General features: G+C 40.0%; 1 protein-coding gene across 3 annotated transcripts in view; it reads right to left on the bottom strand.

The window, feature by feature from the left end:
- The window catches only part of SGMS2 (sphingomyelin synthase 2), a 90,973-nt gene that overhangs the window by 11,013 nt on the left and 65,662 nt on the right, over positions 1-14,298 (bottom strand). For 2 of the 3 annotated variants that reach the window (XM_037990655.2, XM_037990657.2), the window contains exons 3-4: positions 7,081-7,779; positions 3,403-3,520 (exon numbers count right to left, since the gene is read on the bottom strand). In XM_037990655.2, the coding sequence (XP_037846583.1) occupies positions 3,403-3,520; positions 7,081-7,535 (573 nt within the window). In that variant the 5' untranslated portion in view covers positions 7,536-7,779. The remainder of the gene's footprint in view (positions 1-3,402; positions 3,521-7,080; positions 7,780-14,298) is intronic. The other variant, XM_037990666.2, reaches the window with a different exon arrangement.

Genomic DNA, 14,298 nt, shown 5'->3' with positions numbered 1-14,298 from the left:
AAAAAAATCCAAGAAGCAGCTCCTCAAACTGGGTTTTATTCATTTATTGGCAAGTTTTATTGACATGTTTTAAATTATTCAATATGTTACTAATAATATGTCTTGGTGGTGGTGTGTCCTTGGGCAAAGCTTTTAAAAATATTAATAACCAATGACTTCACCATGGCTATGTGCTAAAAAGCAGATCAAAGCTACTTTCTTTCCTTTTTGCAGGGGGAAGTGAGGGTTTTGAATGGTTAATATTTGATTCAGCTGCATACCACATTACCAATATTCTCTACAGTGTATTGGTACCTTGTATTAGGTGGGCAGCCTAAAGTGGACAGACACATAGCTGTATTAATGTCTGATCAAAACATTTACAATTAAGAAGAGGAGTTGCAACTCATTAAATAATTTAAATAGGTTTGAAAATGATGGATTAGGGATGTACTGGCAGCTTTAAAAACGAGTAGCTTTGATTAGGAAAAACATCCCTAAAGAAATAGCCTGTGTACTACGGCAGGAGGCTAGGAGAGCTCCTTTGGACAAGGTGCAGCAGCCCCACAAAGCCGCTGTGATGACATGAGAAACAATGCTGGGCTAGGCCAAGGGCTGGAGAGGTTTGTACTCCATTACAATTTAATCATACAGGAAGGAGTTGGTCAAAACTGTAGGCACAGAAAATTGGAATACTGAATTATTGAGGGGCTAGATAGGGTGGGGGATTCAGATCAGATGAGTGTAGAGCAAACTGATTGAGAAAATCAAAGAATAATGCTCAGAAAAAAAATCATGTAATAGAATACACGGGAGAGAAATACAGAAAGACCTTTTGAGACAGGGTCTTGCTCTTTCACCCAGGCTGGAGTGCAATGGGTGGTACATCAGGTACAGGAGAGACCAACTTGGCTGCTGCCAAACAGGAAAGCTTATCATCTACACTGTTTCTTCCATTAAGAAGGTAAGTATCTGAGGTCGAGAGTTCGAGATCAACCTGATCAACCTGGAGAAACTCTGTCTCTACTAAAAACAAACAAAAAAAACAAAACAAACAAACAAACAAAAAAACACTAGCTAGGTGTGGAGGCACATGCCTGTAATCCCAGCTACTTGGGACACTGAGGCAGGAGAATTGCTTGAACCTGGGAGGTGGAGGTTGCGGTGAGCCAAGATTGCACCATTGCACTCCAGCCTGGGCAACAAGAGCAAAACTCTGTCTCAAAAAAAAAAAAAAAAAGGTAGGTGTTTGGCCACCTATGGCCAAGGTGAGGGATAGCTCACCCTAGAAGGCTTTCTCAGGGAAGGGGAATGTTGCTCTCCCAGCCAAACATTCTTGCATGTGGAAAAATAGGTTTGCAAAGCTAAATCATTTCATGTAATCATTTTATAATAACTGGGCTAACACTTATCTAAACATACTTTGAAGAACACAGATTGTCCGACTGTCATTCTGTGGATTGGAGATTAAAGCAAATTCTAAGCAAAAAATTAAAAGTGAATCATAGGATACATAAAGGAGAAGGCAACTGGAAAAATAGGAAAGCAAAGCTTTCACTATGATGGCTCTTGTAAGCATGTCTGGTGAGTTACAAGTTGTACAGGCATCAATTACTATAACAGATATGACACTTTTCCATAGTGAGTGGTTTCCATATACAAAGTTCTGATATTCCTTATAGTCATGAAGGTCATTCTATAGAGTCAGCAACACAGAAGACAAGTAGATTATCTAATAGCTTTGTAACCATAAACATCTAAGCAGCACCCAAAGCCAGCAGACGAACCAAATTCAGAACGCAACTCTGATGCCTGTTCTATAACACCACCTCACCTCTAGTCAAACTAAGTGATTTGTGTTTGTTTTACTGAACCATGATTCAGGCATGTATAGTTTGCTTATGCTTCAGGAAGGGGTCCCGACAAGTGAACCTGGGAGATGACTAGTAAGGATGTTACCAGAGGTTCCACTATGACTATTTGTAGCTTGGCTATCCAACAGCACTGATGTGGCTTCTGAAGACTGCAACTCTTCCACGGAGGACAATCTTTAATTTACTTTCTTTCTGTAATCATAGCAATTCATCCTGCAAACCTCATCCGTTACTAAGATGGGTTTGCCTTCTTTTCTGTGGCCATTTCTCCATTTAACACATTGCAATAGCTCCTTAGAAGTGTTTATTACACTTCTGAACTTCTCCCACATCTTAAATTAGCTTCACTAAAATCAGCCAGTGTTTAAATTCAATATGTACACTGTTTTAATTACAGACATTTTCTGCTTTGACGGCTTTGGAAAAGTATAGCTTCTTCAACCACACCTATATTTGGTGAGGGAGACTGTGGACGTTTTCAGAGAAGCTCGATTTTTCTTTCACCTCAGACATCTGCTTAGTGTTCAGTAAAATATGATGTTAGATTTCATTCCTTTGTCCAGAAAGCACATGATTTGTAATTTTCCATTTTGTAAACCAGGGTGCACTGAAGTCCGAGATGATTAACAGCTCTCTCAAGAACTCGCTCTTCCTGGATAAACTGTAATTCCTTCTTAGGACGGTTTCAGAAGACATCCTCATGCACTGTCTCACTCAAAGGCCACTCTCTCTTTCCAGCTGCTAAAAACCTTGGAGTCATCCTTGACTCCTTTCTCTCAAAACCATATCCAAGTTATTAGCATATCCTATATCCCGAACTGAACAACTTCTCATTATTTCCACTGCTACCACTAAGGCTGAAGTTCCTATACCGCACTGCAAGACCCTATGTGATCTGTGGTCTGCACACCCCAACCCTTCACAACTCCACTCTGACACACCGGCCTCCCTACTCTTCCTTTATTCACTGTGAATAAGCAGTGTTTTAGCCTAGAGCTCTCATGCCATCCACATGCCTCATTTCCTGGTCTTGGTTCCTGCCCAAATGCTTTGTTATTAAAGAAGCCTTTCCTGACCTCTATATCAAATAGAACCCTCAAGCACCCTTTCACCTTACTCAGCTCTGCTGCTCTCCATGTGACAATCACCTGACTTATCATCATGTGACAAATTATGACTTTGTTTATAATTTGTCATCCCTAATAGAATATAAGCTCCAGAAGAGGGACATTGTTTGGGTTACTACAATCCCTGGTACATAAGCTTAATGCCTGTAGAATGAATGCATTAATGAATAAGTAAATGAGAAGGTAACAAAGTACAGTCAAACCCCCAATGGTAATTTTCAGTTAGCAGAAAATATTTTTTTTTTAGCACAAAATATATTTTATAAATACATTTTAATTTCTTCCTCTCTAAATAAAAGATAGAAAAGATGCTAGATTTGAGTTAACACATAGGAAAGTGTCTAGAAGAACGTATAATAAAGGGTAAGTGATCAATGACTGTTTGCCTGGTTTCTTCTAAGTGGTAGTTTGGAAGTACTGACCTTTGGAGCACACTGGAAATGCATTCCAGGCACAGGTAGAGTAGTAACATACATTGTAATGCAGCGATACAGGTATAAAGTTCCAATAATAAAACAGAATCTGCGTCCCACTATTGACCTAAAGGAAAAAATAGGGATGGGGAAAAAACAGGTTTACTGGTTGTTTTTATTCCTAATGAAATATAAAACAATGTTTAACAGGATAAAGAATAATCGGTACAGAATGGCATTAACAAACAAACCACAGTTTCACAGAGTTTAAAGGCTTACTTGTGAGTTGCCCATCCCTACAGTTCCATGGAGAGATTGCACCACAGTTTTCAAAATGAAGATTCACTTACTGCAATAAATCTAGGTGGTTTGACTTCCAAAGGATATGTGTGTGTGGAGTGGGGGAACTAAAGTAGACGAAGAGTCTACGTAATCACCTCTCCTCAAAGGCACTCTTTACCAGAGAATTCAATGAACCTGTCTGTATTTTTAGTCAACTCACTGCATTAAAACCCTCTCTTGAGAACATATGAAAGGAATAAGCAAGTTACGATCACAGAAGAATTAACTAATGAGTCAAGGTGACATTACATCATTAGACACATAGGGAAATGTGACAACACATTTAACCCACGGTATAAGCAGGGTTTATTTGAGGACCATCTGAAGGTATTTTGACAACACAGGCATGAACTATTCTCTCTGTGGCTAAATAGATTTTCAAAAAACTCTTATCTTGAAAATGTCCATAAGTATTCTCATACAATTAATTACATTTAATAGTGAATTGTAAGCTGATTATTTTATTCAATCTTGATCAAAAAAGGACCAAAAACCCCACAAGTCATTTTTCACTTTATATTTCTGTGGGAAGAAAGTTGTCTTAACTAACATTAGCCTCTGTGCTTCACGACCTGAGTCCTCAGTTTAAGGCTTCCCAGTGGATGACTGAGGATCCTGTCTTCAAAGGGGAAGGGCTCTGCCATTGTACCATTGCCTCATGGGTATCTGAATGGGCATCACAGGTCTGAATGTCCTCAATCCAGCTGAACAGGACAGCTCCTTTTCTGTTGTATAGTTAGGTCTGTAAGCTCTGGGCTCTGGGGATTAAGAGATGAGTGGGACTCCACATAAAGCCCCTAGACTTGCTAGGTGTTATTTCCTTAGTACATAAAACATATTACTCGAGGTCTCTCATTTTCAGAGCTCTCAAGCTTTCAAGACTGGTAGTGATCAAAGACTTCGGGAAAAACAGGTAGTTTCAGGTAATGTGACATATTTTACGTTTTCCCTAAGATTGTGGTTCTGACATGAATCAAGGTCTAATTCAGGTACCATCTGGAACTTCTAATTTCAAGAATTTTGTATAAATATATATTTCAGCTGTCTGTTTCCAACAGCTATTTTAAGAGTATTCCAAGGTTTCTGGGGTCAAAAGAAAAAAAAAATAGAAGGGAACACCACCTAGACTAGTAGATGAGAGTATTTATTTATCCCTAAGGCATTTCTTTAAAGGCTTGCTATTCTAGTTCTGCCTTTCCTGGTACTAAAAAGGAGCAGGTAATAAACAGTGCTGAGTTTCTCCCCTTGGTTAAGGGAAAGCCAATTCAGCCTTTGATCCAACCTCAGGTTCCAACAGAGTGCTGTTTTGAATTGTGCTCCATGCTGTTAGACAAGGTGAAGTAATAAGCAGAAATTATTATGAGTCAATTACATTCATCCCAGCATTCTGAGTTCAGCTGTACTCAAAACAGAAAACTTAGAAGGTGAAAGATGTACTCTACAGCCTTATTTAGAAAATGAACTAGTGCTAATGATTTTTTTACCATAGCTTTGAAAGGTGCTTTTAAAAGAGAGAGTAAGCAACATTCCTCATTCAGCTGGGATGCTCCAAACAGGTTATAAAAATTATTCTACTAGTTACTAAAATGTAAGATCCAATTCTACTTCAAATGTAAAAAGGCAAACTTTTTAACTGAATTGTAACTGAAACAGTGGATATCATTAAAATGTATGGTCCGGCTATGTGACCCTGTGTTTGGATATGTTGAAATCTAAGGTGGTAAGTACAGGCAGTTAACAATAACTATCTAATGAAAATTCAAAAAGAATCCAGATGAAAATATAGCTAAATTGAGGGAAAAACTATACTTCAGGGTGGAGTCCACACACTTACCAGATCCTGGACAATTTCTCGTTTCACACATATATCAATAAAACCTTGCTCTAAATAAAGGAAAAAGCAAATTATCTGCAGCCTTAGCAGGCTCTCTTACATTGTGTTAATTTCCAGACACTAAAAAGAAAAACACTGAAGTTCATAAATACATTTTTTGCTTTTAGCATAAAGCATCCTTTAACAATTTAAGGAGCAGGTTACTTTTTAAAGTAAAAGACAACTCATAGTTAAGTCTATTACTTAAGCATATTAAGGAAACACATGAAGAGTTATATTAAGTAAAATGCTTAGGAATGACTGCAGTTTGTGGAATAAGGTTTTAAGACTGCAAAGTTGCATCTGGGGAACTCTTTGAATTCCTCTAATCACAAAACAGTAATAGTGTTAGGGTCTGAGTAGATAAACCACATTGAGAGTTCTATAATTGATCAAGTAATGAAAAATGTTACCAACTGAAAAACAATACAGCCAAAATTCTCTAAGAATGATCTTGTGGCATTAATACTGAAATCCTATTTGACCTGGAATCTTCAGATTGTATACAAGTTAGCATATATTACATTTTTAAACTCCATATTATGGTCAGTGTTTTGATCAAAATCATATTTTAGTGATTTAATCACTACCATCCCAGTAGAAAACAAATGTCTAAATGATGAATGAGAGGAAAGGAGGAATTAAGGAGCCTTTGTTTTTATGGACTAGGAGTCAGAATTCACATAGAGAAGCAGAAATAACCACTTCAGGACTATGTCCAATTCTTAAGTGTCTTCAAAGCAAAAGTACCTGACTTATTTCTTCTTGATTTCCTACTATTCCAAAAATGAGGAGGCTGAACCCAGTGAACCATAAGCTCCTTTGTGATGTCCAAGGAAAACCAGAGGGCAAGTTTACTTTAGAAATCTAAAAATCAAAACCGCATGGATTCAGTTCTAAACTCAGTTTCTTAAACTCTTGTAACTAGATAGCAAGCAAACAAAAAACCAAAACCACACCCACACACCCAGCCCCACAGAAATGTAAAATTTGAGAACTGAATCCAGGCAAACCTTAAAGCAGGCTATTGACTCTAGACCAATACAGACATCACATTATGAGTAATGGAGAAAAAAGTTTCTCAACCTATTCCTTTTCCCACTTGTCAAGAGCCTGAAATAACAAACATGATGGAAGTGAATGTTATTCCTTTCCAAGCCTCTTGATTTATCATACAAATACCAAAGCACCAAGTTGCTGGAAGTCAGGAACTGCACCTTAAATTCATCAACTCTGAGTCACCCACCACAGTACTGCTGTACACTGCCACTTTCATACACAGTTGCTCAACAAACACTTACTGAATAGTGACTGAATTTATTCAATGTGGTAGAGCTTTCTACTGCTTTCTTTCATCAAATGTTTGGGTAAGACTGAATTTATTGGAATAAAAGGAAAGATGATCTCAATTACTCATCTATTCACTCAAAAACAAACCCATGGCAAATCCCCAAAACATTAGATTTACTTACTTGTATCTCAGAAACAGCCACTGGGTGATCCATAATCCAACTAATATAATCCCATTTATTTCTGATACAGAAAATGCCCATTTTACCCTATCAATGTAATCAAAAAACTTGTCTGGGAGGGGAGGGCTAAGCTCCTTGGGAGGGACCCTCTCATGTACAACTGTGATCATGACGGTTGTCAAGACAAGGTTGAAAACTGCATATATGAAGGCAATGCCCGTTTTCCACCACTCTAGTGGAAATTTGTTCCTTGATTCAGTGGGCATAGCAATTTGGATATAGTCCGGGTACTTTTTGGTGCCTTTTCGCAGCCCACTGGATAAGCTCTTGGGTTTACCATTGCCATTTTTGTTTTCTTCTTCAACAGGTTCAGTGGGTCTTGCGTAAGTGTTCGTAGGATCACTGGGTTGATTTTCCAAATGTTCTTCAAGTTTTGCTGTCTCTATGATATCCATTGTCCCCTAGTCTTCAGATCAAAAAGGAGATGGTCAAGTTCTTGTTCTTTGTGGAAATTTAGCTTTTTTCAATCCTTCTATTTCCAAGATCAACATGGACTCTTACAATGGACTTTGTTTCCTAACACAAAAGGTAGAAGGTAGCCATCTGATTACTGTTCCTTCCATGCAACTATATGCTGTACCTTCACCACTTTCAAGAAAGGAAGCCCATTCTTCCCTCAAAAAGATGTTACTATCCCACCTAAAAGAAAAACAAAATTATGTTCAGAAACTATGCTTGTCCAATTATCAACCATCCAAAAAAAAAAAAAAATTCTTAAAATAAGGAAACAAATACCCAAGTCATTTGCTTTATAAACATAATGTCAGAACCTAGTTAAAGCTGCCGAGATCAAGTTGATTTACAAAATACTGAACTGTTTTATCTTGGAATTCTCATCTCTTTTTGAGCTAGTATCAGTAGAAATAGGAACATTTTAACAATCAGTTCCCTTTAAATTTCCTTAAAGAAAAATCAGGACCCAACATTGCAAACACTTCACCAGACACTATCACTTGTTGCTAACCATGAAGTCATAATAAGCTAGAAATTACCCAGAGATCACATCAATCCTTCCAAAGACTGTATTTTCTATGAGCCATAAAGAAAGAATACAAAACTGGTAAGTGGCTTATATACATTGAATAATTATTACTCTCTGCATTTGTCAAAATAGCCAATTTTCTATTTTCTAATTAAAAAACAGAAGTCTTTTTAAGTGATTGCTTTTAAGAACAGATTCAAGAACAACACATTCAAGATATTTAAAATCACACAGCCTGAGTTTATCCTTTTATATTCAGAGATGCATGCCATATACAAGAAAAGCTGGCAGTCTTCAAAACAACTCTGAAAAGATACACCAAGCTTTAGCTATGTCTCTCACACAGGTAACAAGTAGAGTTTATTTGAAGGATAAAAATACCTCACTACAATTGGCATGATGAATTAGTAACTAACGACATTTTGATGCAGCCACCACAATTTCTACCAAACAATAGAAACAGGCCTCCAGACGACCAGCACAGGGGACTCACCCACCACGACACTGATGAGGATAACTACCTTTAGCTTCAGCTCCACAGGTTCCAGAGAGCACACATTTCTTTAGGACACAGGGCACCACTGCCACCTCTTTTATACTTGCTAGTACACGGCCCCAGCTGTTCTCAATTTAGGACAGCAGTCTTTTAGTCCTGCTACAGAAGCCAGCCACCTGATGAGGTTTTCAAACCTTGTAATTAGTCCCCTCCCTGGATACACTGCTCAACTTAAGCACAATCCACTGCATTTTAAAGCGCCCCCCCCCCCCACCCCCTTTCAGGGTAACTTCAGGGAAAACTGAGGAGGACAAACTCAAAGTGATGACAGCTAAGCCTTTATTTAATGAAAGAAAAAAAAGTGAAAATGGCAGTCAATATGTACAGGCAATGCCTGTTTACAATTATGGGTGGCAAATAAGCCACAAGTGTTTACTGTATACACCTAAATGCCCCAGTGCTGAGGGCTATGTAGGGGAAATTAAAAGGAGTGAAAAACACCTGACCTGAACATTCAGCCAAAGAGCCTGCAGTCTAACCAAAGAGACAGGGCTAAAACGATGAAAGACTACTGGAGAAGACTGATTGGCATATTGTGAAAGGAAGGAGAGGGATGTGCTGATCACTAGATAAAGTGAGAGGTTTAGTTGTACTGTTTCCCTGCTCCCGGGACAAGATGTGTCCACGCACAGGCTCTGATTCTGAGAAAGCAAAAGCATGTGGAAAGCTGGCCTGGTAGAGAAATGGGGGATAAGGGAGCATGAGACTAGCTAAAAGGTGCTACTGAGAATTATAAACATCTCACCTTTCTCTTGTCCTTCTGCAGAGCCCCCAGCTATCAATACATTACAGCAGGATAAGAAAGGCCCAGTGGCCCTCTGGCTTGACAGTGTCTTGGCACAATGTTGTGGGAAGAATAAGCACAATGAAGAGGTGCCTCAGGAAGGTATTTTCAACAACAAACCTTTAACACCATGAACTACTACTTCTAACAGAGGTCGGTCCGAAGCACTAACACAGCCATTTCCTGTCTCTCTTCAGCAGCCTTGCCTAATCCACTTACAGCATCTTGCCAAACCATCATTCAAATTCCCTTCAACTTTACTCTTTCATATGTGCTCCTAGACTTGTGTTCATGCGTGAAAGAAGCTTGTGATTTTGAAACTCCATTTCACAGTGGATGTACAGATAGTCTTTATAAGGTAGCTACTTGGTTCTAGAACACAGAATGTGGAACACAAGAAAATCCAATTAGTAACCTTTTTTCTTTTTTTTTTCCAAGAGGAAACACTCAGCCACCCACCTCATGGGACTGCTATGAGAATGACTGAAATAATTGTGAAGAGCTTTGTGCCCCTGGGAGTAAGAACACTATGTGAGTACAATGCCCATTTATCATCATTAGTGTTAAAATTAATATTTTCCTTGGGATTTCATTAAGATTAAATATACACAGCACATTCATCATGTGTCAACAAATCTTGACCGAATGTTTGTCATCAAGACAATAAGCGCAACATATTCATTCCTATTGTGAAAGGAAAATATCTCGGGGTCCCAAAATCACTAAGCTAGAGGGAAAAGTCAAGCTGGGAACTGCTTAGGGCAAACCTGCCTCCCATTCTCATCTGCTCACTGAGATAAATGCATATCTCATTGCCTCCTTTGGAGAGGCTAATCAAAAGCCCAAAAGAATGCAACCATTTGTCTCTTATCTACCTATGACCTGGAAGCCCTCTCCCTGCTTTGAGTTGTCCCACTTTTCCAGACCGAACCAATGTTCATCTTACATATGTTGATTCATGTCTCATGTCCCCCTAAGCTGTATAAAACCAAACTGTGCTCTGACCACCTTGGGCACATGTCATCAAGACCTCCTGAGGCTGTGTCATGGGCGTGCATCCTCAACCTTGGCAAAATACTTTCTAAATTAACTGAGACCTGTCTCAAATTTTCAGGGTTCACATTTTGGTAACCACAGAGGAATTCTGAGTGGAGATGCCCCTAACCTTTGACAAATCTATCAGTGCTTGGTTCAGTCTTGGGCTATCTTTATGGCTTAAACCAATAGGACAATTTGCTGAGGCCTGGAAGCACCCATTCCAGAGAATCCCTGATCTCCCCAATTCTGGTTGAGATCTAAAGTTTATTTTGCTGTGACAACTTTTTTTTGGAGTTTTAGTTGCTTCCAACACAAGGAAGACAAGTTTTCTTGCTTCCATGATGATGGAATGCAGGTAACTCCTTTATGGAGTTTCCCTTCCAACAGGGAAGATGAGTTTTTTTTTCCTGCTCCTAGTGACACAGAAGATAGAAAAGTTATTTAGGCAGATAGTGAGGGTAAAAGAGTCCTCAGCAAGGCTTCCCTTCCAACAGAAAGCAGCCCGAGAAACATTTTTTTTTTTTTTGTCTAACGAAGAGCAGCCTGAAAAATTGAGCTGCAAACATAGATAAGCAAGCTGGAAGCTTGCACAGGTTGCTGCTGGCAGCTGTGCCAAGACAAAATGGCTACCTGGTAGCCAGGTATGTTCAACGTGGAGGCTCCATCTTCCCTTTTGTCACCATGTGTACAGTAAAGACACAGGCAACATGGTGCTGGCCAGGAAGATAACCTATTTGCATAATAAAAGATTAGGGTGGAGGCAGCCAGTTTTTTGCACCCTTATGCAAATGGCACACCTGGTCCAAGCAATCTTTCATGCCCTATGTAAATCAAACACCACCTCCTCAAGCTCATCTGTAAAACCTCCTGCATTTCACTGAGGAAGCAGAAACCCATTTGGGACCCCTCTCTCTGCAGGAGAAAGGTCTTCTCCTTTTGCGTATTAATTCTCTGCTTTTAACCTCGCTCCTTGTGTGTCCATGTCCTTGATTTCCTCTGCATGAGACAATGAACCTCAGGTATCACCCCAGACAACAAGGCTGCTTCATTAGGATAGACAGCAGTCTTCAGCCTGAGACCCACCCACCCCTAGATAACTAAATCGGGGTTTGTCTTGGCTAAAGTTAACATTAACAACCAGCTGCTCTTAATGTCTCTTTACCATTAGAGCATTCAGTAATCATATAAGTTGTGTAATCATTTGTTTTGCTTAACTGGTTTTTTATTTATTGTTTCCGTTTTTGATATTGTTTCAGTCTTTTTCCCATTGGGTTTGACCAACTTCACCCAACTTGATCAAATCCGAATGAAAGTTCCAAATTATGGGGAACAAGGCCTCTGAAGTGGCTAAATTCTCATAGACACACACAAAAAAGGTAGTATGGTAAGGTGGTATAGTGGGGGGAGAAAAACAGCCAGAAAAAGGAAAAAAAAAAAAAAAGGAAAGATTTTAAAATTTTGATTACTTAAGGGGCTTTATTTACATAACAAAGCCACCTTTTTGCTAGCAAGGTCAAACTGAAAGCAATGGCGGTCACCCCATGCTGCATTTCAATAGCTAAGGTTCTGCCTTTTCTTTTCCCACCATGACAGCCTGAGGTTTGGTTACTAAATCAAGCCCTTTCTGGTTTGATACTTGGTACTTCTGAAATAGCGGCGATTTGTCCTAGTTCGTGAAATATGGAAATGAGATTTAAAGAGTATTTTTTTTTTTAAAGGAACTCAATGGTTAAAGTCAGCTTAATTGAAAACTACCATCCACGATGTGGGTCTGTGTGTTTGCATGTGTTTGTATTTAAGAGGACTTCATGTTTTTATTTCTTTTTTCTGCCCTAGGACCTTGTCCTTTTTTTTGTTTTTTTTGAGACAGAGTCTTGCTCTGTTGTCCAGGCTGGAGTACAGTGGTGTGATCGTGGCTCACTGCAACCTCAGCCTCCTGGGTTCAAAGGATTCTCCTGCTTCAGTCTCCCAAGTAGCTGGGATTACAAGCACACACCACCATGCCCAGCTAACATTTGTATTTTTAGTACAGATGGGGTTTCACCATGTTAACCAGGCTGGTCTTGAACTCCTGACCTCAGTTGATCCACCTGCCTTGGCCTCTCAAAGTGCTGGAATTATAGGTATGAGCCACCATGCCCAGCACCCTTTTAAAAAATTTTTTTTCTTCTCAGTTGACTGGATTCTGTTTTCTTCCTTTACTTCTGCTGTCTCTCCTTTCTCTTTCACCCTCTGCTACATGAGGGACCAAAAATACTTTATAATAGCCTGGGGTTCCTTAAAGAAAATGGAGAAGGCATCAGACTCCCTTTCAGGGAGAAACCTGTTTCTCCTTATGGAACTTCAAGAGTGTAAACAGACAAGTTCATCTCAGCTTTTAAACTGCTTGCTTTTGTATTGTTACCTGATTTATTGACTAAAATAGTTATTGCAACAGAGGCTATGCTTCAGTTTTTAAAGAAAAATGTAGTTTAGACACTTAGAAGTATCTTTGTGTAAAAAAATTTTTTAAAGTGCACCATAAAAACATCACATGGTCTAGCCTCACAAAAATTCTCCCTTTTTGGAAACCCAGAGTTCAGTGTGGGCTCTGCCCAGGGTTCAGAGATCTGGTTAAAAGATAGATAGGTAATCTCTAAATAAAATTGGTCTCCTTATGCAATCCTATGATAGATTTTTATAATTTTACGTTTGATTTGGCATTCATCTTTAATCTCCCTCTAGACTTTTTCTCTCTGTATCTTATGATGCAAATTTTGCTATTTTTCACCTGAGTTATTGCCTTTAATATGCAAATTTAAGGCTACTTAGCTGACAACTACCTAAGGTTATGAAACAGGTTATCAAGAGTCTGAAATTCTGGGGTGTGCCCAAGATGGCCAAATAGGAATAGCTCCAGCCTCCAGCTCCCAGCATGAATGACACAGAAGACAGGTGATTTCTGCCTTTTCAACTGAGGTACCGGGTTCATCTCACAGGGGTGTGTCAGACAGTCGGTGCTGGTTCAAGGGTGCAGCCCAACCAGCAAGAACTGAAGCAGGGCGAGGCATCGCCTCACCTGGGAAGTGCAAGGGGGAAGGGAATTCCTTTTCCTAGCCAAAGGAAATTGAGACACACAACACCTGGAAAATCGGGTAACTCCCACCCTAATACTGCGCTTTACCAAGGGTCTTAGCAAACGACACACCAGGAGATTATATGCCACACTTGGCCCAGAGGGTCCCACGCCCATGGAGCCTCCCTTCATTGCTAGCACAGCAGTCTGAGATCTAACTGCAAGGTGGCAGCCAGGCTGGGGGAGGGGTGCCCGCCATTGCTGAGGTTTAAGTAGACAAACAAAGCCACTAGGAAGCTCAAATTGGGTGGAGCCCACTGCAGCTCAAAGAGGCCTGCCTGCCTCTGTAGATTCCACCTCTGGGGACCGGGCATAGCTAAACAAAAAGCAGCAGAAACCTCGGCAGAGGTAAATGTCCCTGTCTGACAGCTTTGAAGAGAGCAGTGGTTCTCCCAGCATGGAGGTTGAGATCTGAGAATGGACAGACTGACTGCTCAAGTGGGTCCCTGACCCCTGAGTAGCCTAACTGGGAGACATCCCCCACTAGGTGCAGACTGACACCTCACACCTCACATGGCTAGGTACACCTGTGAGACGAAGCTTTCAGAGCAAGAATCAGACAGCAACACTCACTGTTCAGCAGTAGTCTATCTTCTGCAGCCTCTGCTGCTGATACCCAGGCAAACAGGGTCTGGAGTGGACCTCAAGCAAACTCCAACAGACCTGCAGCTGAGGGTCCTGAC

Source organism: Chlorocebus sabaeus, chromosome 7, assembly GCF_047675955.1.
Source record: "Chlorocebus sabaeus isolate Y175 chromosome 7, mChlSab1.0.hap1, whole genome shotgun sequence".
Taxonomy (NCBI): Eukaryota; Metazoa; Chordata; class Mammalia; order Primates; family Cercopithecidae; genus Chlorocebus; species Chlorocebus sabaeus.
This window is presented reverse-complemented; position numbering and strand designations above follow the sequence as displayed.